At 34.5% G+C, this 22,264-nt stretch overlaps 1 protein-coding gene across 9 annotated transcripts in view; it reads right to left on the bottom strand.

Moving 5' to 3' along the window:
- VPS13A (vacuolar protein sorting 13 homolog A) overlaps window positions 1-22,264 on the bottom strand; it is a 233,962-nt gene that overhangs the window by 93,660 nt on the left and 118,038 nt on the right. For all 9 annotated transcript variants that reach the window (XR_011431384.1, XR_011431387.1, XR_011431386.1 and 6 more), the window contains 7 exons: window positions 20,053-20,220; window positions 18,152-18,456; window positions 10,312-10,459; window positions 7,291-7,435; window positions 1,449-1,576; window positions 930-1,099; window positions 163-380 (listed from right to left, as the gene is read on the bottom strand). Coding sequence is in view for 5 of the 9 variants with exons in the window: in XM_023627180.2 (XP_023482948.2) it covers window positions 163-380; window positions 930-1,099; window positions 1,449-1,576; window positions 7,291-7,435; window positions 10,312-10,459; window positions 18,152-18,456; window positions 20,053-20,220 (1,282 nt within the window). In the remaining 4 variants the exon portion in view is untranslated. The remainder of the gene's footprint in view (window positions 1-162; window positions 381-929; window positions 1,100-1,448; window positions 1,577-7,290; window positions 7,436-10,311; window positions 10,460-18,151; window positions 18,457-20,052; window positions 20,221-22,264) is intronic.

The raw sequence follows: 22,264 nt of genomic DNA on the forward strand, positions 1-22,264 counted from the left end.
ATGCATATCTTAGCAGAAAACACATTTAAATTTTCCCTTTACCTCTGAAAAATAAAATTCTTTATTAATTTACTTAACCTCATCAAAAGAAGGCTAATCAATTTAAGTGGTATTGTAACACTTCAATAATACAGGTATTCAATATTTTAGCCAATAACTAACCTTCTTCCTTAGCAGTCCATGTTTGGACACTGGTTTCTACAGCAGTGCCCGTGGTGTAAGCCTCAAGAAAGACATTTGCAACTGTCAGCAGAAATTCCACACTTGCACAAATGTACGTTTCTTGAAGGACTAAATCAGTCACCCAACCATCTCTGACTCTTCTATACCTTACATCCATCATGTCCTTTTTGTCAAAGCCAACTGTCAGTCCTATCATTCTGAAAAACACAGTAATAACAATTCCTATGAGTATCATAAATAATCAAACACACTAATAAAACTCAAAAGACTTCTATCCCTTTCATGACAGCAAACCAGCATTCTGAAGTCATTTCTCCCAGGAAGATCACAAAGTACTCCAAATAACAGACTTATAAACTTCTGGAGCACAACTGATTCATAAATTTGGAAGTGTATCACTGAGAAACTATCAGAATCTTGAATCTCAGCATATTTTTTCTTCTTAATTTTTCATGTATTTCCCATTACAATCTGCATGGATTAATAATAATTTAGATAATATAGATGAATGTAAAAAGCAGTTTAATCATGCTGATTATTTCTATTTAACCAATCTATCGACCACCCAGCAAGAACAGCACACAACTGGACCAGGACATTTTACATGCTGACTGAGAACAATGACTCAACTGAACTGAAGCTCTAAAGATCTTAGGATGTACCCAGAATATAAACATGCAACTTTGGGAAGAAGTTTTATAAAATACATCAACCATTTCTGAAGTAAAAACTGAGAACACTATTACCTAGGAGTTGCCTTCTTGACATGAGGCCTTTTATCATCTAAAATACAGTTTTTTAATGAGAAGGAAGATGATGTCGAGTCATCTGAATACATTTTTAAAGTACTTATAATATTCTCCAACTTAAATTCAGCAAGTTTCAGAGAAGGATCACGAACATCTCTAAAGGAAGTCTGTGGAAGAGGAAATCAATACAAACTTTATGCAAAACATAAGTCTAAAGTGTATTTTAAGCTAAGACCTACCACATTCTCTTATCTCCAAAGGGTTCACTAATGAAAGGCCAAAAAAATATTAACTTTAATTAAAAAATTCATTTTTCCCATCACTAGCTATAGGAAAGATCTCATTTTAAAGAGAAATGGTTAAAATTATTTTATTGTTAAAGTGAAAAGACAAGTAATTTTTCTCATAGCAACAGATACTCCAAAATATACATGAAATATTAACAATTGTCATTTTAATAAACATTGATCTACGTAATTTTATCAAGAGAAAAACATATTTTCTTCTTCAGCTTACCTGTTCGGGGCCTGGACTATACAGTACCATGGTGAGATAATCAGTTTTGAAACTCATGTTTAGTGTTGTCTTAATTTGAGAGGCACGTGAATGTACTTCTACCACAGCAGCTGTCACTACAGTTGTTCCTTGGAAAAATTACAGTTAGTGAATGCAAGAAAAAAGTCAGGTCAGGTAGAACGCATTAAAACAGGCTTGGGATAGGTATAAGAGAATTATTAATTAAATGGGTATAGTATAATGTTATTCAAAAAAATTAAAAAGATTAGAAGATTCAGATGTTGCACTCAGTAACTCCTGGCTTATGATTCTTCCCATGATAACTTGGGAAAATTAAACACTTTGTGTTTCTGTTTCCATTTTTGTAAAGTGGAAATAATAGAACTGACCACTGGGTTTATTTTGGGGGTTAAGTAAAATAGCATGTGTAAAATGTATGCTAGAGCACCTGACACACAGTTGAATATTCAAATTTTACTTAAAAAACCTAAACCAAACAAGACATTTTGGGTGACATTTAAAAAACTGTCTCATTTAACAGAAGGATCCAAAATTCATTCTTTTCTACATTTTACATTTTGAGTCAAAGTATTATATGTATGTGATACATATTAAATGGGCTTATAACAAAAACACAGCAATTCCTGATTCTTGGTCTACTCAACACTAGAGACAAGTACCACCATGCCAGGTAACTTATTTTTAATTGATGCAAAATTTACATCAGTGAAATGTAAAGACCTTACTGAACAAAATGTATACACCCATGTCACCAACACTCCAATTAAGATAATGAACATTTACATCATTTCAGAAAGTTCTCTTGTAGCCCTTTCCAGTCAATCCCCAACCTCCTCACCATTCTAATTTCAATCACTGTAGATTAGTTTTGTTTGTTTTAAAATTCCACATAAATGGAGTAATATAACATACTCTTCACATTTGGCCTCTGAGATTCCTCCATGTTGTTGCACATGTCAGTAATACAATCTTTTATGTACTTTATGAAAATGCATTCCATAAAAATACATTGTATGAAAATAAACAACGTATCCATTCTAGTATTGATAAGCATATGGGTTGTTTCCAGATTTGGGCTATTGGGGACAAATCTGCTATAAATAAGTCATTTTGTGTATATATGTTCTTATTTTGGAGTGGGGTGAGGGTAAATATTAGGCCTGGAATTGTTTGTTATAGGGTAAGTATATGTTAACCGCCAAACTCTGTGTCAAAGTAGTATTTCACATTCCTAACAACAATATGAGTTTCAGCAGTTTCACATCCTTGTCCACATTTGGTGTTGTGAGCCTTTTAAAATTTCACTACTAGGGACGGCCCCATGGCGGAGTAGTTAAGTTCACGCGCTCCGCTTGGGTGGCCCAGGGTTTCACCAGTTCAGATCCTGGGTGTGGACCTGGCACTGCTCATTAGGCCACGCTCAGGCGGAGTCCCACATGCCACAACTAGAAGGACCCACAACTAAAATATACAACTATGTACTGGGGGGACTTGGGGAGAAAAAGAAGAAAAAAAAAAATTCACCACTTTGATAAACTGAAGTTTTCCTGAAAAATAACTAGATCAGTAGCTTTTTAATTTGCTTACTGTCCATTTAACATATCATCCTTTCCCAAGTATTCAAATCTTTTGGGCATTATTTTGTTTTTTAAAGTTGTTATTGATTTCAAGCAGTTCTCATGTTTTCCAGCTATAAGATCAGATACGTGTATCATGAATACGTCTCCCAGCCTGAGGCCTCACTTTTCACAATCTTGATACTATCTTTGATGAGCATAAGTTTAAAATTTTGATGAAATTCACTTTATAAAGTTTTTATTTTATGATTAGTGTTTTTTTATCTACCTAAGAAATCTTTGGATATCCCACGATTATGAAGAAATTCTTCCATGTTTTCTTCTAGAAGCTTAAAAGCTTTAGCTTTTAAATACATATCTTTCATCCATCTTGAATTAATTTTTGTGTATGGTATGAAGGACAAGGTTCAATTTTTCCCACATTTATCTGACGTTATGACAGTACCATTTGTTAAAAAGTTTATCCCGTCCCTGTTGATTAGTCTTCGTTGAAAATCAGTTGACTCTACTTGTGTGTCTTCTATTTTCCGAAAGAGTTTGTGTAGCACTGGTATTATTTCTTACTTAAATATTTAATAAAATTTACCAGAGAAAATTCGATTCCTTTAATAGACACAGAGCTACTCAGATTTTCTATTTCTTCTTATGTCAGTTTTGGCAACTTGTGTTTTCTAAGAAATTTGTGCCTTTCTTACAAGTTGTAGAATTCATTGTCACAAAACTATTCATAATTTTCCCTTATTATCTTGGTAGTGATCTAGTAATCTATTTAATTCTGATATTGGTCTTTTGTTTTCTCTCTTTCATCAGTCTTGCTAAGGGTTTATCAATTCCATTAGTCTTTCCAATGAAAACAATTTTTGACTTTGCTAATTTTCTCTACTGTTTATCTGTTTCTCTTTCACTGATTTCTACTCCTATCTGTATTACTGCCTTCTTTTTATTTACTTTGAGTTTAACTTGCTCTTCTTTTTCTAGTTTCTTGAGTAAAAGATTTGATCTTTGATTTCAAATTCTTCTTTCCTAATGTTATCCTTTACAGCTAAAAATTTCTTTCAGCAATACTTGAGTTGCATCCTACAAATTTTATGTTTTATGTTAATTATCTTTCAGTTTAAACAATTTTCTAATTTCTCCTGTCTTTTCTTTTTCGACCTATGGGTTATTTAGAGATTGTTTAATATCCAAATATTTCAAGCTTTGTTGACATCCTATTGCTACTGATTTCTAATTTAATTCCAGGTGGTCAGAAAACTCTATGGCCTCCAAAATGGTCTATTTTTGTGAATATTCCAGGTTTTTTTGTCTGTATTCTATCAATTATTAACAGTGGTGTGCTAAATCTCCAACTATGATTCTGTATGTGTATTTCCTCCTTTAGTTCTATCAATTTTTGCTGCATATATTTTGAAGCTCTTATATATATATTACATTTAAATTTATATACATGTAAATATGTATACATTTAAATTTATTTTATCTTCTTCATGAATTCATCCCTTTATCATTGCTTAAAAAAAAAAACCTGTAAAGAAACATTTATGAGACAATCAGGAGAAATATGAAGCCTAAATAGATATCCTTATGGTTTAAAGGAAGTATTGCTAATTTTTTAGGGAACATGTTACCATGACTATCTTTAAAAAGTAAAGTTCTTACTGCTTACAGATAAACAGCAATTAAAGATATAACATCTGAGATTAGCTTTAAAATAATCTAGTGGCGTGGGAGTAGGGGGAAGAAAAAGAAGAGAGTTATAGCAGTAATAAAAGCACCTACGTGATACTAATTGTTGAAATTGGGTAATGGGTACAAGTGGGTTCATTACATTATTCCTTCTACGTTGATGTATTTGTAAAAATTTCCGGAAGAAAATAATAATATATTTAAATGTATATTTTTGTTCTATCCCTTTTAGACCTTATCTTTATACTCCTCACTATTGAAGTTCTTACCATTTCCTCTACCTGTTCTATTTTCCTCTTTCCAGCTTTAGTCAGTTACGTCTTCACTTCTATGTTAACGGGGTTAATAACATTTACATTCTTATTTACATAGTAAGTCTTCTATGTGTTAACTATGGCCATGTAATAATTTTCAACGAAGAGACTAATAATTTATTACAATACTTCCTCTGCTGCTACAACATCACAACTAGTGCATCTCTCAAAAAAGACTCTCTTTTCACATTATAACAATGGTTCAAAATCATGCAAAATTTAGTTCACTTCACTTCTGTATCAGAATATATAGAAGAGATTTCTCTCTTCTAAGGAACAGAAAGCATGTGTTCCTCTTCATATCACTTATGCAGTTAGTTAATTCCTCACTCTACATATTATATGGAATTTATTCTATTTTTCTTAAGACATTCTTCCACTCATTTTTTCTTAAAGCATTCTGAATCCCTCTTTAATGAAAAGAGTACTTTCTAGCCCAGTAACACAGATAATTTTGGGATTCCTTTTCAATGCACTCCTGGGTGGGCCCACTGTTTTTGGATCATAATTATGTTTTCCTCTTTCCTGGATTCCTTGTTTGTTTTGCTAGAATATATTTTCAAACTAATTTCCTTAGGAATGAGTATAAAGGAAGTAAACTTTGAGTCACTGGAAATCTCAGAATTATTGTGTCTTCACATTTGGATGATGGTTTGGCCATATATAGAATCCTAATTTCAAAATCATTTTCCTTAGAAATCTGACTATATTGCTCCATTGTCTTTTATCATCTATCCAAACTATCCCATCCAGTTTTGGTGATAAATGTGATTCCAATCACCTTTTTTCCAAGTCCCTAACAGGCAGCCTGTTTCTTTTTTTTTGAAACTAAAAATCTTACCTTTGTTGTCCTGACATCTCATGAAAATGTGTTTGCATGAGGAATCTTTACTTATCCAATCTGCTTGAAACTTGGTAGATTCTTTATATTCCAAGAATTTGTTCCAATATTTAGTTAGCCCTGGAGAGTTTTCTTCTATTATTTCTTTGAAAGATTCTCTTCTTCCATTTTCTCAGTTTTTTCTCCTAAAATACTTATTATTCTGAAATTTGACCTTTTGAACTAAAGCTCTCTCCCTCCTAAATTTTATCTCATTTTCTGTCTCTGTGCTTCTTTTTCCTCTGTGTCATGAGAGATTTCATTAATCACATATATTCTAACCCCATGCTTAGTGCACTTGTTTTGTCTCAAAATTTCAGCAATCATATTTTTGGTTTCTAAGAACTCAGTTTCTTATCTTGGCAGAATGAAAAGTAATGATGGCAGGATTCAGTTCTTATATTCTCAGAACTCGCTGGTTATGAATTAGAGTTTGTTTTCTGTTTGTCTATATTCTCTTCTGTTCCCTGAATTATTTCTGTTTCATTCAGGAAATACTATTCTGTTTATCTTGGTTTCTTTCATGTATAGGTTCTTGTCATTTTCTTCATATCTGACCGTTAATATTTAACAATAAAGGACTGGATTTGTTATTCCAGCTATTAAGGATGGGGTTTCTTGTGATGTTATAAATGTAGGGTTGTTTCTGTTTTAGGATTCTCTCTGACTGGAAACATTGTATAATATCTCAGGACTTTGCAAGAGAGGTTCTTGTGGATCACCAGGTTGAGGTAGGCAGGTTTGGAGATCCCCCAAAAAGCCAGAATGAGGAGAACTTTATTCTTGTGAACCAAAATCATCCCAGCAGCCTTAACTGACCCAATTCTCTGTGTACTCCAGTGTTGAACTTAGGATCCAGTGAGGTTCCACATAGGACGTTAAATCCAACACTGGATGCAGCCTTGTTCTGAGTTATGGTTCCCTCTGCCCTGTTCCCTCCATCTATCTTCTAAATATTTGTTAAAATCATTTACTAATGATCATCTTTTGATATCTCTAATATTTTGATATTCCTAATATCAATTAAAATACATATTCCATCTGTGACATATGCTGCACCAGGAATAAGGGAGAAGCGTGGGATGGGGAGAAAAATTGAAAATAAGGATCTTTATGGAAGTTGGGATAACAAGAATAATACTAAGGAATTTTGTCACAACAGGACTAGGAATCTTAATTCAAAGAAAAAACAATCAACAGAATGACTAATAACAGACAATTTAGAAATATCTGAATGGGATTAGCTAATTAGAAAAGATTTAAAAATCTTGTTTTACCCAAAACTAGAACTACAGAATGGAAGGAAAGAAGTAAGGTAGAGGGGGTGGGGAAAAGAAAAAACTAACCTAAGGTTAACAACATACCTCCTGAATGGGATGAACTAACTCCACTAGCAACAGTATGCTGATCTTTTACTCCTACAGGTGAGGCACTATCACCTTCTTCATACCATATATTGCCATATAATGTTTTAAAAATAGTTGTTAAATCTTCTTGACTAAGAATGAACTGTAAGAAAATAAAATAAAATTTGCTTACTTTAACACTACTTTCATACAAGAAAAATGATTGTTTCATTTCACTCCTCTACAAAACCAATTTTTTAACTCATTAGATATTTCTACTAACTGAACATTCAGTTTTCTAAATGACCATGTGATCTTTAGTACTTTGTGAAATACAAAACTAAATGAGATGCCAATATTAATGAAGCTATGAATCATGAACTTCCTTGTTATGAACGTACCAATTAACATAGTAATTTTAAACCTTTAAAATGAACTTTTGTCTTTCAGTATTCAAGTACTTTGTATTTTTTTGGTTAGTAAGCACCTCAACTTACAAATACAGAATAATCAAAAATAATACATTTGTATAATAAAAAATAGTTCACAATGTGTTTTACGTGAATTATCTGAACCTTACAAAAATTCGAGGTGTAAAGATAATAATCCTGATTTTATGAGAAACTGAGGCTTAAATGGTTAAGTATCATGCTTAAGTCCACTTACTTAAAAACTAACTCAACACCCCATGTGTTGTGAATTTAACCTAAAACCACCAGCCTAAGACCTGTCTTGAAAGCTGTAATGGTTAGTTTTATGTCAAATTGGCTGGGTCACAGTACCTAGATAATTGGTCAAATATTATTCTAGATGTTATATATATGATATATAATATACATGATGCAGCAGACCATCTACAAATGCCCAGCTGCCTTCTGGGGCAGATCCATCAGAATAAAATTGGGTCTTCCTCTATCATGATGCACCTGAGTAGTTAGCAGCTGTTGCAGCCCACAGGGGTGGGGAGTATGGTTGGAAGGCAGGACACAGATGGACCACATATTTGACCCCTCCTGGACCTCATCCTCAGCATCGGGGAGAAGCTAAAGTCAAGTCCTCAAGAAGACAATCTAACGCATCCAGACTAACATACACACACACGTGTTCTATTGGTTCTGTTTCTCTGAGAACTCTAATACAACAGCAATTATGTAAACAACAACAACAACAAAGCAAACAAAAAAACCTATGAGTTTTAAATTGACTTGTTTAATCGCTTCAAGGGGATAATTTTAATGCCACAAAATTTAATAGTTTTATTTGCACCAGCTTCCTCTGACTGTATTTCAAAGGTGATATACCAATTTTAAGATTAAGTCTACATGTACCTTATTCATGCTACTTATGTTGTTTTGTTTTTAATTTTCATTTCTTTATGACACTTATTTTGCAATTATGATGCATCAGGGTATTGCAAAAATAGTATGTTAATATAAATTAATGAACTGAAATTAAATATCACAACTTCTAAACCACATCTTTCAATTAGTATATGTATATTGAATACCCCCCCAAATACAAATATTAAATCATTATTCTCCACTCTTGCCAACAGCTAAGTGTAGGAAGTGTGAAGAACCACAAGGATCCAGGACCGTTGATCTGTGGCTCCTACATGTCAGGACAGGCTGTGTACCCCCAATGTCTAACAAGTCAGAAATCACAAGATGCAGCACTTTGTCTGAATACATTAGAGTAAGTGATTCCAGCCTCTCTCTGATGCAGAGGATGATGTCCAGGAAGGGTCAAATATGTGGACCCGGTGGGCTGCAACAGCAGCTAACTATTCAGGTGGATCAGGGTAGAGGAAGACTCAATTTCCTCTGCCCCAGAAGGCAGCTGGGCATTTGCAGATGTTCTGCAGCATCACCTCAACATGCTGCATAGATTCTCCCTGGAGAAGAGTGAAGGAAAATGGTGTCCCTGCCGCTTCACACATATCTGCCTCATGACTGGGCCCAGTGGGGAGTGGATCTGCCCAGCATGCCGGGAGGAATATGTTGCTTACGTTTTATAAGTTTCTATCTGTTGTCTCACCAACACAAAAAGACTTCATTTATTTATCTTAAGAAGATACTTTCCACCTGTAAGGAGCCCATATGATCTGATACACTAAGAGATTAAAGATTTTCAGGTGAGATCATCATTTTAAATTCTAAATATACTTCTGAGTTAAAAATCTGAAATCTTCAGAATGATGGTTTTCCCTTTTTGAGTACAATTTTTATAGGGAGAAAGAGAAAGGGAAACGGGTCGGGGGTAGGAAGAGAATTTGTTAAGTAGGTTTCCTCAAGAAACCTTCCAGATACAGTATATGTTGCTGTCACTTCAACAAATCCTGTGATACAGTTTTGACTTCATCCAGTCAGGAGGGAAAAATACGAACTTGCGTATAGTTACATTAGAAATCTGTGACGCAATATCAACTAATAGGGGGGTAAATTTAGGCCTAAGGTACTGACCCATTTTCCATTTTCATCTTCAACTTTTCCATTCTTTTGGGACCTTCTCTAGGTTATTTCATATATTCCCATGGCTTTAAATACCACCTATATGTTGATGACTTCCAAATTATCATTTCCAGCCTGTACCTCTCCACTAAGTTCTATATTAATGCATCCAACTGACTACTTACAGTACCATGTCTAACATTTGTTTCCTTCATGGAATTTACCACACTTCATAGCTATTTTAATTATGTGCCTGTGTACTTTTTTACTGTCTAACTACCATGCCTCTGGACCATCATCACCAGCACTCCCTGTATTAGACTGTAAGCTCCATGAAGCCAGAGACAATGTCACAGCTTCTTTACCACTGTATCTCCACTATCCAGCACAGGGCCTAACACACAGTACGCACTCAAATATTTGTTGAGTGAATCAATAGAGAACATTCAATGAATTCTAGGTTAATATAGCTTCTATTTCATTCCTGACCAAGCTGATTAATATATAATTTCTACACCCCAAATGTCTTATATCCCCAAGCAGTATTTTTAATCAACAAAACAAAAATCAATAACCATCCAAAAGTTACCTCCATAGGCTTTAGTTGAGCATTTACATTAAAACAAGGAACTTCCTGGTACCACTCCCAGGACAAATTTCGCTCAACAATCACCTCAAGATTTAATGGCAGTAGTAGATCCAGTACTTCTTGATATGCATCATTAATAAATTGAGTCCTATAAGTAGAGATAAAATTGTTTTGAACTATTTCATATAGGCTCATATAGTAAAAAAATTAATCATTTTATATACAATTGTAGAAATCAATAATTTTCGTGTCTGACGAGAAAAATAAAATCAGGCTTTCCATGTCAAAATGAGAGATGTTCCATCCCACTATAAATACAGGTGACTTTCTCTGTGCTAAACTCTTCCATATCGCAGAGAAATGAGTTTTTAAAATAAAATTTTGCAACATGTTAAGTGCCAAAACTATACAAGTCGGATAGTAAACCCTTATAATGAGAACTATCTCGAGATAATCCGTAAACATCCATTATATAAGACCTTGTTACAAAACATTTTAGGGGCCGGCTGCGTGGCCAAGTGGTTAAGTTCGCACACTCCAGTTCAGCGACCCAGGATTTTGCTGGTTCGGATCCTGGGCGAGGACCTAGCATCACTCATCAAGCCATGCTGAGGTGGTGTCCCACACACTAGATCTAGAAGGACCTACAACTAGAATATACAACTATATACTGGGGGCTTTGGGGAGAAGAAGGAAAAAAAATATTGGCAACAGATGTTAGCTCAGGACCAATCTTTAAAAAACAAACATTTTAATTCACTGATTTAGATATGTAGCAGAATATCACATATCCCCTTACTTTATAAGAAACAAACTTGCACCATATGAAATTTCTATTTCCATGGACCAGAAATAGTTGAATATGGACAATTTCATATTAAGTCGAGCCATCTTTGCCTTTCCAAGTACTTATAAGGACAGGACTGATGCTTAGGAATGATAAAAAATGTAGTAGGTTATTGAATCCCTTTCAAGTGACAATGTGACCACAGAAGCCTCACATTCTACCTTCAAATGACAATCTCAAAGTGGTACTCCTAAATAATGTACTTACATTTTAATTGGCAGAAAATCTCAAATCCTTTAACTAGGGTATGAAGCTATGACTGTAGAACTCTAGGATCACTTACTCAGTTGGAGAGAAACAGAGGAGTCATCAGGATCTCACAGAATGCCTAACATCATACTATTTTATGAATTGACTATAGACTGATGCTATACTTATCATACTTGCATGCTTGCAATCTCAACTTATTGGTAACAAGGAATCTAAAAGCCTTATAAGGGCATACTACATATACAATTTTAATGGGTACCTATTACAATATATGGCTATACCATAAGTCATTTAACCAACCTTCTATTGTTAAAAAATTATGTTATTTCTAATTCTTCAGTGTAATAAACAATATTTGGATCATTATCTTTGTACATATCTTTGAGTAAATTTCTTCCTCTGGACAAATCGCTAGAAATTTTAACTGTTATGTCAAAAGATTACTTCCTCTGGAAAAATTTTCCTTATCAATACTACCTAATACCTGGGGTAGATACCTATGTGCTCCCACAAGTACCTTGAACTTTTTCAATCATTCTATTTAACATACTGTATTTTAATAGTTTATTGTCTTGTTTATAGCTTCAATTAGAATGAAAGTTTCATGAGGGCAGGGACTATGTTTATCATATTATTTGCTGTATTACCAGTACTTGGCTCAGATGATTGCAGTATGTCATGTACTATACACTTATTTGCTAAACTGCATTCAAGAAACTGGATCAGGGGCTGGCCCTGTGGCCGAGCGGTTAAGTGCATGCACTGAGCTTTGGTGGCCTAGGGTTTCGCCAGTTCGGATCCTGGGCAGAGACATGGCACCGATCCTCAAGCCATGCTGAGGCGGTGTCCCACATGCCACAACTAGAAGGACCCACAACTAAAAATACACAACTATGTAGCGGGGGACTTTGGGGAGAAAAAGGAAAACTACAATCTTTAAAAAAAATATAAACAACATATGAGAGCATCCATCTCCTTGTACCCTGATTGAGAAATATTATTAATATTTGCCAAATTTAATGGGAAAACAACAGTATTTCACTGTATTAATTTTCATTCCTTTGATTACTGAGGTTGAATATTTCTATTAGCTCTTTATTGGCTATCCTTGTTTCTATAAAGAATCACTACTCATGATCTTCACCAATTTTTCAAATTACTTTTTCTTACTGGTTTAAAATATTTAAGGATTTTTATCTTTTGCTTAAGATGGTGTTAATTACCCCATATGCTAGTTCCCTTGTAATTTTGTTTTGGTAATTAATATTCAGAAACTTATATTCTCATACTGTCAAAGCCAATCGATATTTTTCCCTTACCACTTTTTTCTTCAGTGCTTAAATTAGAAAGTTCTTTTTTACCCTATTACTGATATTTATATGTTATTTGCCTTTAGTTTTTTGAATACTGTTGAGATAATTCATGTACCACACAATTCATGTGCTTTTAGTTTTTTTTTTATGGTTGTAACTGGCATTATGCTTAGGGGCCACTCTAAACAGTGAAATCACCAACAAAAAGCCCCCAAATGCGGGCCAGCCCTGTGGCTAAGTGGTTAAGTCTGGACGCTCCGCTTTGGCAGCCCAGGGTTTCACTGGTTCAGATCTTGGATGCAGACATGGCACTGCTCATCGGGCCAGGCTGAGGCGGCGTCCCACATAGCACAACCACAAGAAGGACTTATAACTAGAATATACAACTATGTACTTGGGGGCTTTGGGGGAGAAGAAGGAGGAACCAAAAAAAGCCCCCAAATGCAAAAAACATGGCATGCAAAAAGGACATTTGTTTAGAGCCAGCCCTGATGGCCTAACGTGGTTAAAGTTCGGTGCTCTCACTGCCCTGGAGGCCCAGGTTCAGTTCCCAGGTGTGGAACCACACCACCCATCTGTCAGTTGCCATGCTGTGGTGGCAGTTCATATGGAACTAGAAGGACCTACAACTAGGATATACAACCATGTGCTGGGGCTTTGGGGAAGAAAGAAAAAAAAAAGAGGAAGATCAGCAACAGATATTAGCTCAGGGCAAATCTTTCCTGCAAAAAAAAAAGAGGAAAAAAAAAAAAAGAAAAAAAAGACACTTATTTAGAGTATGAGAGCTGAAATAAGAAGGGAGAGCATCACCTTGTTTCAGACCTCTGCTGGGAACATAAGCTTCGGGAGACCCAAACTTCTTGCAGCTCTGCACATGTCCAAAAATGACTACAGAAGTGCCATGAGTAGCTTTTGGGGTTACAAATAAGTTTTAGTGAACAGGCAAATTCACAAATATGGAATCCATGAATAATAAGGATTGACTGTATACATATGAATATATATGAATAATGAGGATACACACACAGCCAATTGCTGAGCTTTCTATTCTGTTTCACTATTTTAATTATTTTAGTTTTATAATACATTTTTGTATTTAATGCAACTTAATATACTTTAGTAGTACTTTTAATGTTATGATTCCCCTATGCCCTATATCTCAATTTTTTCTTTCAAAAAAAATCTTTGATATATCTTGTCCCCTATTTATATTTCCAGAAAAACTTCACAACAATTTTCAAATGCTTTAAAAAGAAGCGTGTTGTGATTTTTACTGAGATTGCATTAAATATATAAATTAATTTAAAAGAAACTGACATCTTAGGTCTAGGAAAATATTCTCTCTACATTTACTTAAGATTTCTTTCCGGCCCTTGGTTAAGTTTCCTTAGAGAAGTATTGTAAATACCTTCTAAAAATTTTATAATGCAATTAAGAGCTTTGCAACAAGATGATTTTAATACAGGTGGTCACAAACACGAAATACTTGTTTTTCTTTATGTGCTTTCAACAAAGCTGTAACTAAATTAAATTTTCAAATGTCAGCTATGTTAAAATTATTTCAGGGAAAACTGGTTATACTCTATAACTGAGTAATTCTATTTCTAGGAATTTATCCAAAGGAAATGAATTATCCTCAAGAAATGAGTAGAAAAATCACATAAATATTGATGAACAAAGATACCAATCATCATTATAGTGTGATTTATAACAGCAAAAAAATAGAATCAACTTAAATTTCTAACAGGCAAATGGATTTTTAAAGGACTATAGAATGAGATATTTAGAAAAAATTATGCGCTCAACATGGAAAAACACTTGCAGCATATTAAGAGAAAAAAATTTACAATCTAAAATACACAGTATAATTCTTATTTACTTAAACATATGTGCAGACATAATGAACTACAATAAACATAGCAAATTAGTAATAGTAGTCATATTGTCAGCAATCTATTATGTTCATCCTAATTCATTTTACCTACTTCTTCAATAAAAAAATAATTCTTCTTGGTCATAAAAATAATAAATATTATCATTTAATGCTCTAGAGATATTTGGTGAACTCTTTTAAAAACAATCTATTTGTAATGTAGACTTACACCTAATTTACATCTACTATTTCTTGAAATCAAGCAAAATGTGATCAAATATAGATACATAAATATTCTATTTTTAGTAAATTCAGACTTTTACACAGTTTAAACTCCAAGTTAAGGAGCCATCTAAAGCTTAAAATTATTACTCTATATCTATACTATATTATTAAGATAGAAGTCTCTCACCTCAACATTTCCCTGTAATTTCTGAAATCCCTGGACTTGGCTGAACAAATCATTCTACAGATTCCAATGATACTAAATGTATCATTCATTTCTTATCTTAACTGAAACCTAGCTTTCCATGGAGCTCTATTAAATAACGGCCGATTTATCTTCAACACCTTACTTTTCTCAGGGTTGAGACAGAAATTATTTTTCTTAAGTTGCAACAATGCTCCTCAACTCTCCTATTTCCTTATGAGTAACATCATCCAGGTTTATCACCTTCTACTCTTTCTATAACCTATTAACAACTAGCCAGTGCTTATATTTGAAGGCTAGGAGATTACTGAATGTCCAGCTTATAAAGCCCTCTCTACATCTTTTACTCTATCAGTACCCTCTTGTCTTTAATTTCTTCTCTCTCCATTATCCATCAACATGACTCTCAATAATTAAAATCTCATCCCACTATTTTCAGCCATGCCTGCTTGTTAAAAATTCAGTCTTGCCTGAATCCAACTGACTGACTGTTAGATTTCAAATACCAAATATCAAGTACTACATGGAAAAACATCATGTACTATTAATTCGTAGTTAACAACATCAACAGGACCTTCAATGCTGCCTCAATACATTCTCCTGGTTTCCCTCCTATCCCTCTGCCTACTCCTTCTTAGTCTCTTTTGAGGGCTCTTCTTCTGCCAGTTCCTTAAATATTGGCATTCCTCAGCATTCTGTCCCAAACTACATACTCTCTGTGTGATCTCACTTGTTCCAACGGCTTAAAAAACTAGCTAACTATTACTAAGGACTCCCAAATCTTGTTTAGAAATCTAAACATTCTCCTAATATCCAGACACATATGTCCAACTGCCTTCTAGATCTCTTTCTAGCTATCTCCACATAAAAGTCATGCAACCACTTCCAAGTTACTTTGCCCACTGAGAATTCATTAATATCTCCACTCTACTGATTTTTCTGTGTTGCTGTCTTATCTCAGTGAGTTGCATTATTGCCAAAGACTAAGTTTTACAAGCCTGCAACCTGGAGTTAATTTTAACATCTGAAATCCATTCAATAATCACTTACCATTCATTCTACTTTTCAAATTTCTCCTAACTGGTTATCTCTCTACTAACTTACTTCCCTACCCTAGACTGCATCACGTCTAATTCTTATGTGAATTACTCAATAGTTAGCAAACTATTCTTCCAGCTTTCAGTTTTGTCTCCTGTTGACCTATCTTCTACAACCCTTCCAAAATCTAAATGTGATGGTATTTTTATGCATCAGCTCATTAAATTCACTAAATACTACCTAGCTCAACAACGCAATAAGGTAGATACTATTTATTCATCCCTTGTAAAGACTGCTCACTATTATACTTCATATTCCTAGCACAGTGCCTGGGACATATCAGGTGCTTAATAAATACTCAAATACTCAATTGATGGAAATTCTCCTTTCATCCAAAATGCAGTAACATGAACTGAATTTAACCTCCTGCCTGCTTTTTCTTTTTAAATCTCCCCTCGCGCCGCTCCCCCCCCAAGACACATAAAAGATATTAAAAAATCGTTTTCAAGACACAGGACATCAGGCAATGATTCCTGAAAGATGGGAATAAACAAGGTGAGCCCTATGATTGTCCCAACTTCTATCCTTTGGAGATAATTTACAAGACATGGCACAGGGAGGGGTAAGCTATGAAGACCAGCAAAGTCAATAAGTTGAGAAGACAGGGCTGAGAGTCCAGGAAGAGACCAAGACAGCTAGAGTTCACATGGTAAAATTCCACGGAGAAAAGTGCTACACACAAGAATGCCAAAATTTTAGTACTAAATGCCTACATTAGAAAAGAAATGTTCAAATCAATAATCTTAGCTACCACCTAAAGAAACTTAGAAAAAGAGCAAAATTAAACCCAAAGTAGGCAGAGAGAAATAATAAATATCAAAGTAGAAACCAATGAAAGGGGAAACACACACAAAAAGAGAGAAAACCAAAAGCTAGTTCTTTAAGATCAACAAAACTGATAAGCCTCTAGCCAGACAGATAGTAAAGAGGCATAAATTACAAATGTCCAAAATGAGGAAGGTGACATCACAATACATATTAATCAATAAGAAGGGAATATTAGGAACTTTATGCCATAAAATTCTACAACTTAGATGAAATGGACAAATTTCTTCAAAGAAAAAATGAATACTCAAGAAAAAAAGTTAACTTGAATAGTCCTAAGTTTATTAAAGAAGCAGAAATTATACTTAAAAATCTCCTACAAGAAAATTCCAGGGCTCAGATGGCTTCACTGGTGAATTCTACCAAATATTTAAGGAAAAAATAATACAAGTGTACACAAACTGTCACAAGCCTGTACATGTCAAAACTTAAATTGTATACTTTAAAGATAGGCCATTTATTATGTGCCATTTATATCTCAATAAAGCGGCTTTAAAAATATTCAACTTATGGAAAGGAGGGCAGGAGGGAGACTGACCAGCCAGAGGCCAAATAGAAGCAGAAGTAGCAAAAATAAAGGCAAAGAGACAAATAGAAGATGAAAGAAAAAGGACAGGAAGAAAGAATAGGGCAGTAAAAGGTATAAACAAAGATATATCCAAGCTGGAAATGGGAATAGGGAACTAAATCTAGAACAGGTGATTCAAAATAACAGAGAAACACAGTAAAAAGTTCTGGAACTATCTGGATATTCACTTATTTCCCTAATTCCTATCCTCTGTCCAATTATTACATAAGGTTGTACTCTACTGTTTGTTTGTTTGTTTGTTTTTTAATTAAAGCATCAGATCCACAGCACAAAGCTGACAGAATAGTTTGGGTAATGTTGTACTTGCAAAGTCAATAAATGTATTATATTAGAAATTCCCCAATTTCTTCCATAATCTTATAATCTATAAAGGATTCCAAATAAGTACAAATATACTTCCTTGGATAATAAATTTTACAGTGTTCCTAATTAAAATGGCAGTGCTTTTCAAATACTTTATAAATTTTTCAAAACTAGGAGACCATAATTGATATTCCCAAAAAATACTTGGGGAAGAGAGAATTACAAAATTAAATATAGTTATAATAAAATAAAATCTCACTGTAATAAGAGAAGATTCAAGATACCAAAACCTTTAATGTAAAAAGCTGGAAAAAGATTGCATTCTACACAAATATACTTGTGAAAAGCTTACCTGTACAGTCGCATTTCACTCAGCTTTATCGTTATCAAATCAATAATGGGTGGGGGGTTGCTCTGACTCTCTGTTATCATATGGAACGTATTCGTCATTGTAATTAGTCCAAAATCAGCAACAAAAACATTTTCAGAAACTGGAGACTGTGGGATGACCACAACTGGGGCTTTGATGTTAACATCCAATGCCATTCTAGAACTCCTTTGTGCCAGTTCTTTTACACCAGTAGCAGCCATTCCTGCTGCCTGAACAGTTGCCTCAGTCAAGGCTTGTTTAGCTTCTTGAAAATTGTCTATAAAAGCCTATAAAGATAACAGAATTATATTCTTAAGGTTACCATTAATAAATAAGACTATCTGGGGCTAGCCAGTGGTGCAGCAGTTAAGTGCGCACGTTCTGCTTCGGAGGCCCAGGGTTCGCCAGTTCGGATCCTGGGTGCAGACATGGCACCGCTTGGCAAACCATGCTGTGGTAGGCGTCCCACATATAAAGTAGAGGAAGATGGGCACGGATGTTAGCTCAGGGCCAGTCTTCCTCAGCAAAAAAAAGGAGGATTGGCAGCAGATGTTAGCTCAAGGTTAATCTTTCTCAAAAAATAAAAAATAAAATAAATAAGACTATTAAATGTATATTGGTGTTTATAACTTTGCCTCCATAAGAAAAATTTTTTCATGGTACAACCAAGCATTAATTATTCAAAGTCGGATTGTCTATATTAAATCTTAATTTTCTGCAATAAAAATTGAGAAACACAAAGACACAAATACAGAAACACAGTAAAACAATAAAAATCTAGTCCGTGGAACAAATCAACATGTAGATATTGCAGTGTTTCACTGATATCTATTTTCCTTGTCTCACTTTCCCTAACAGTTAAACAACTGCATTGTATTTTCCAATATAACCTCAATGGACTGAGAACTTATTCATGTTTGTAAGACAAAAAAAAAACTCTAACGTTTTCTAATTTCTGAATTCTGGAAAAAATACTTCAACGACATAAAATATACCAAGAATTAAACTTAATATTCATGTTTAGGAAAAAAATTTATATTTAGTAATTTTTGATTAGAAGGCTATGACTACATGGCTCACTGACATAATTTGACATAAAAAGAAATCAGAAAAAAAGAAATTAGACAGGAATACTTGTTCTTTACTTTTTTATGTATAAAAAAAATTTTTATGGCTATAGGAAAAACTGCATGCTGACCTCAGTTAAAAAGATCACAAATACAGCAACATTATTTATTTAGAACCAACTGATTATCTAGTTTATACACCAAAACTTGGAGACAGTATTTTAAAAGAATGAATAGTGAAGTCATAGAGGTATGACACTCACAGGAAAAAATATCAGCCAACAGAAAGAGCAAAATACAGGAAAAAAAACAAAACTATGAAAAGGAGAAAGAGAACTCGAACACCTTAGGGTGGTGTCATATAGGGATTAAATATAAACCCTTTAAAGCCCCAGATATTCACAGAATTATAATCCAATAGAAAATATAATTTTCTTAATGATTACCTTGGATCAAAGTAAACTTCAATTATATTTTTAGTACTTTTAATTAGAACTAGAAGTGAGGTAAAACAAACCAATGATGTATAAAATAAAGAATTCAATTAACATACGTAACATATATTACATATGACATATAATGTACATATATTTAATATTTATAAAATATATATTTCAATTCACTAAAATATTCCTATGTGGAAATGATATTACATAAATAATGTACTATACATTTTGGTCATTATAAATGGTACTCCGAAAATTATGAAAAATCAGGAAAAAGTCAAGCAAGGAATTCTTCTTCATCTATGTTTGACGCACAGCAATTTCCAACTAATTGGAAAGAATAAATAAAACAACTGATTAACATACTTACCAATATGGAATATAGAAATTTTGTGACAAAAACTACTTCAATGCAACCAACAGTTAAGTTAACTTGAACGTCAACCACATTCATATCTGTGTATGCAGAACCAGCAGTTGCATCCATGTAAGAAATCATTTTGAAGCTGAAAACCTCTTTTCCAGTGATATAAACAGCCTGAATGAGAGAAAATGGAATTCTCAAAACCCATTTTTGAGATACATGTCTTCAATATAAAAATAAAGCAAAAGATAATAAAACATTCACACATATTTAGAAAACCTCCAAAGTATCCAAGCCACGTACAAATAAGGCAACAATTCTAACTCCTTTATTAGAACCTACAAGGCAAGGTCTTTCAAATTGATGGTGGCAGCTCACTTTGTGAACCAGGAAATCAATTTAGCAGGTCTGGCCCAACATTTTCTTTTCAATGGGGAAAACAAGAAAAATTATCAGAACATACATTTTCATTTAGTGTATATACTTGTGTACTAAAAATTGCCACATAAATGTATATGTCGGTCACTGTCAAAAGTTAATGTAGTCTCGGGCCCAGCCTGGTGGCATAGTGGTTAAGTTCGTGTGCTCTGCTTCAGCAGCCTATGGTTCGCAGGTTCAGACCTAGCACCACTTGTCAAGCTACACTGTGGTAGTGTCCCACATAAATAGAGGAAGATTGGCACAATTGTTAGCTCAGAGCCAATCTTCCTTACAAAAAAAAATAAATAAATAAATAATGTAATCTACTTCTCTTCATTTGAGGTATGTAAATAGATTTTCTGTTCTGTATTAGTTTGTAATGAGTCATCTTAATTGCCGAACAAGAACTACCTACAGCAGTTTATAAGCTCAAGCTCTGTAATACTAGTTAAAAATGGTGGAGATAACAGCAGATGTGAAATGTCAAAAATATTTTGGAAGATGCATAGAGCACTAACTTAGTTTACAGTTTTCTTAATCTCCTAAATGCTAGAAGCAAGGCAGAGGACTGAAGAGCCATCAACAAGCAAATGAATTCCAACCACAGAACAAAGAAAATCTCAGGAATCAAAGATACAAAGGACCTGTGAAGGCTAGGGTGCAAGATGAGACTGAAAAGAAGTCTGTAAGAATTCTGCTCAGAGTTCTGCCCAGGAGGTAGAATGCTGGGGAGAGGACCATTCTAAACTTTAACAAGAAAAAAACCAGATATACTACAAAATCATAACTTTTCTTAAAACCATTAGAAATCTGATGTCACAAGCCAACCAAGCAGCCTGAAAGCTGAGGAAAAAAGGTACCTTTGAAAGAGAGAACATAAGCACCAGGTCACTTGTGGTAAGGGGGCAGGAGAAAGAGATGCCAGATACCACACAAGCTAGGTAAGAAGAATTAGCTAAAATGGTAAAAAGTTGACTACGAACTAATGTGAGATCTAGAATCCCTAGGAGCCACAGACACAAGAGGAGTTCACACTCAATTGGAAGCACTTCATTAGGAGCTCTCTGCTAGGTGCTCATCAGAAAGATGGGGCAGTGGAAGATCAGAGAAAGCTTTCCTTGGTACAACCCTGGAAGAGGGGAGAAGCCTCCACTGCAGAAAAGGCTCAAAGTACCATCAAGATTATTCTCTTCTCGGAAGAAAAGCCTTAAGAAACTAGGGGAAAGGCAGTAACCTTTTGTCCTCAGGGCACAGGTGAAGGTACTATAGCCCAGGCGCAAAGATAAAAGAAAACTCCTTCTACATCTGAGGGAAGAAACTCTACTGGGACCAGACCATTATATGTCACCTCCTGCTGGGGCAGGGAATAAAATTCCCACACAGGAGCTACTGAAGATATGAGTCAGATGCGATGGAAAAGCGGGATAGGATCACCAAGAATGCCCCATTTCGGAGACCTAGAGACTACGCACAGCTAGGACTGAAACTGGACTAGGACAACTGACACGCCTACCCAAAGAACCTCCCTGCCTCCCCTCCAAAAATACCATCAAGGTAGCAAGCACCAAGAAAAAGCAGCAGTAGACTCTAACATCAAGGAAAGAGCCAAGACTGTGGACAGAGAACTTTCTGAGGTATGGGAGTAGAAGAAAGGTCAAAAGTAGAGGATGGAGCAGCATTCCAGAACAAAGCCCCAACCCTAAGCACAAGATATACCTAAAGGAATCTGAAGCACAGGTGTATTGAAGGGAATCATACTAAACAAGAAAACTCAGAGTGAGCTCAGATTTCCACTAAA

This window comes from Equus caballus, chromosome 23, assembly GCF_041296265.1.
Source record: "Equus caballus isolate H_3958 breed thoroughbred chromosome 23, TB-T2T, whole genome shotgun sequence".
NCBI classification, from domain to species: domain Eukaryota; kingdom Metazoa; phylum Chordata; class Mammalia; order Perissodactyla; family Equidae; genus Equus; species Equus caballus.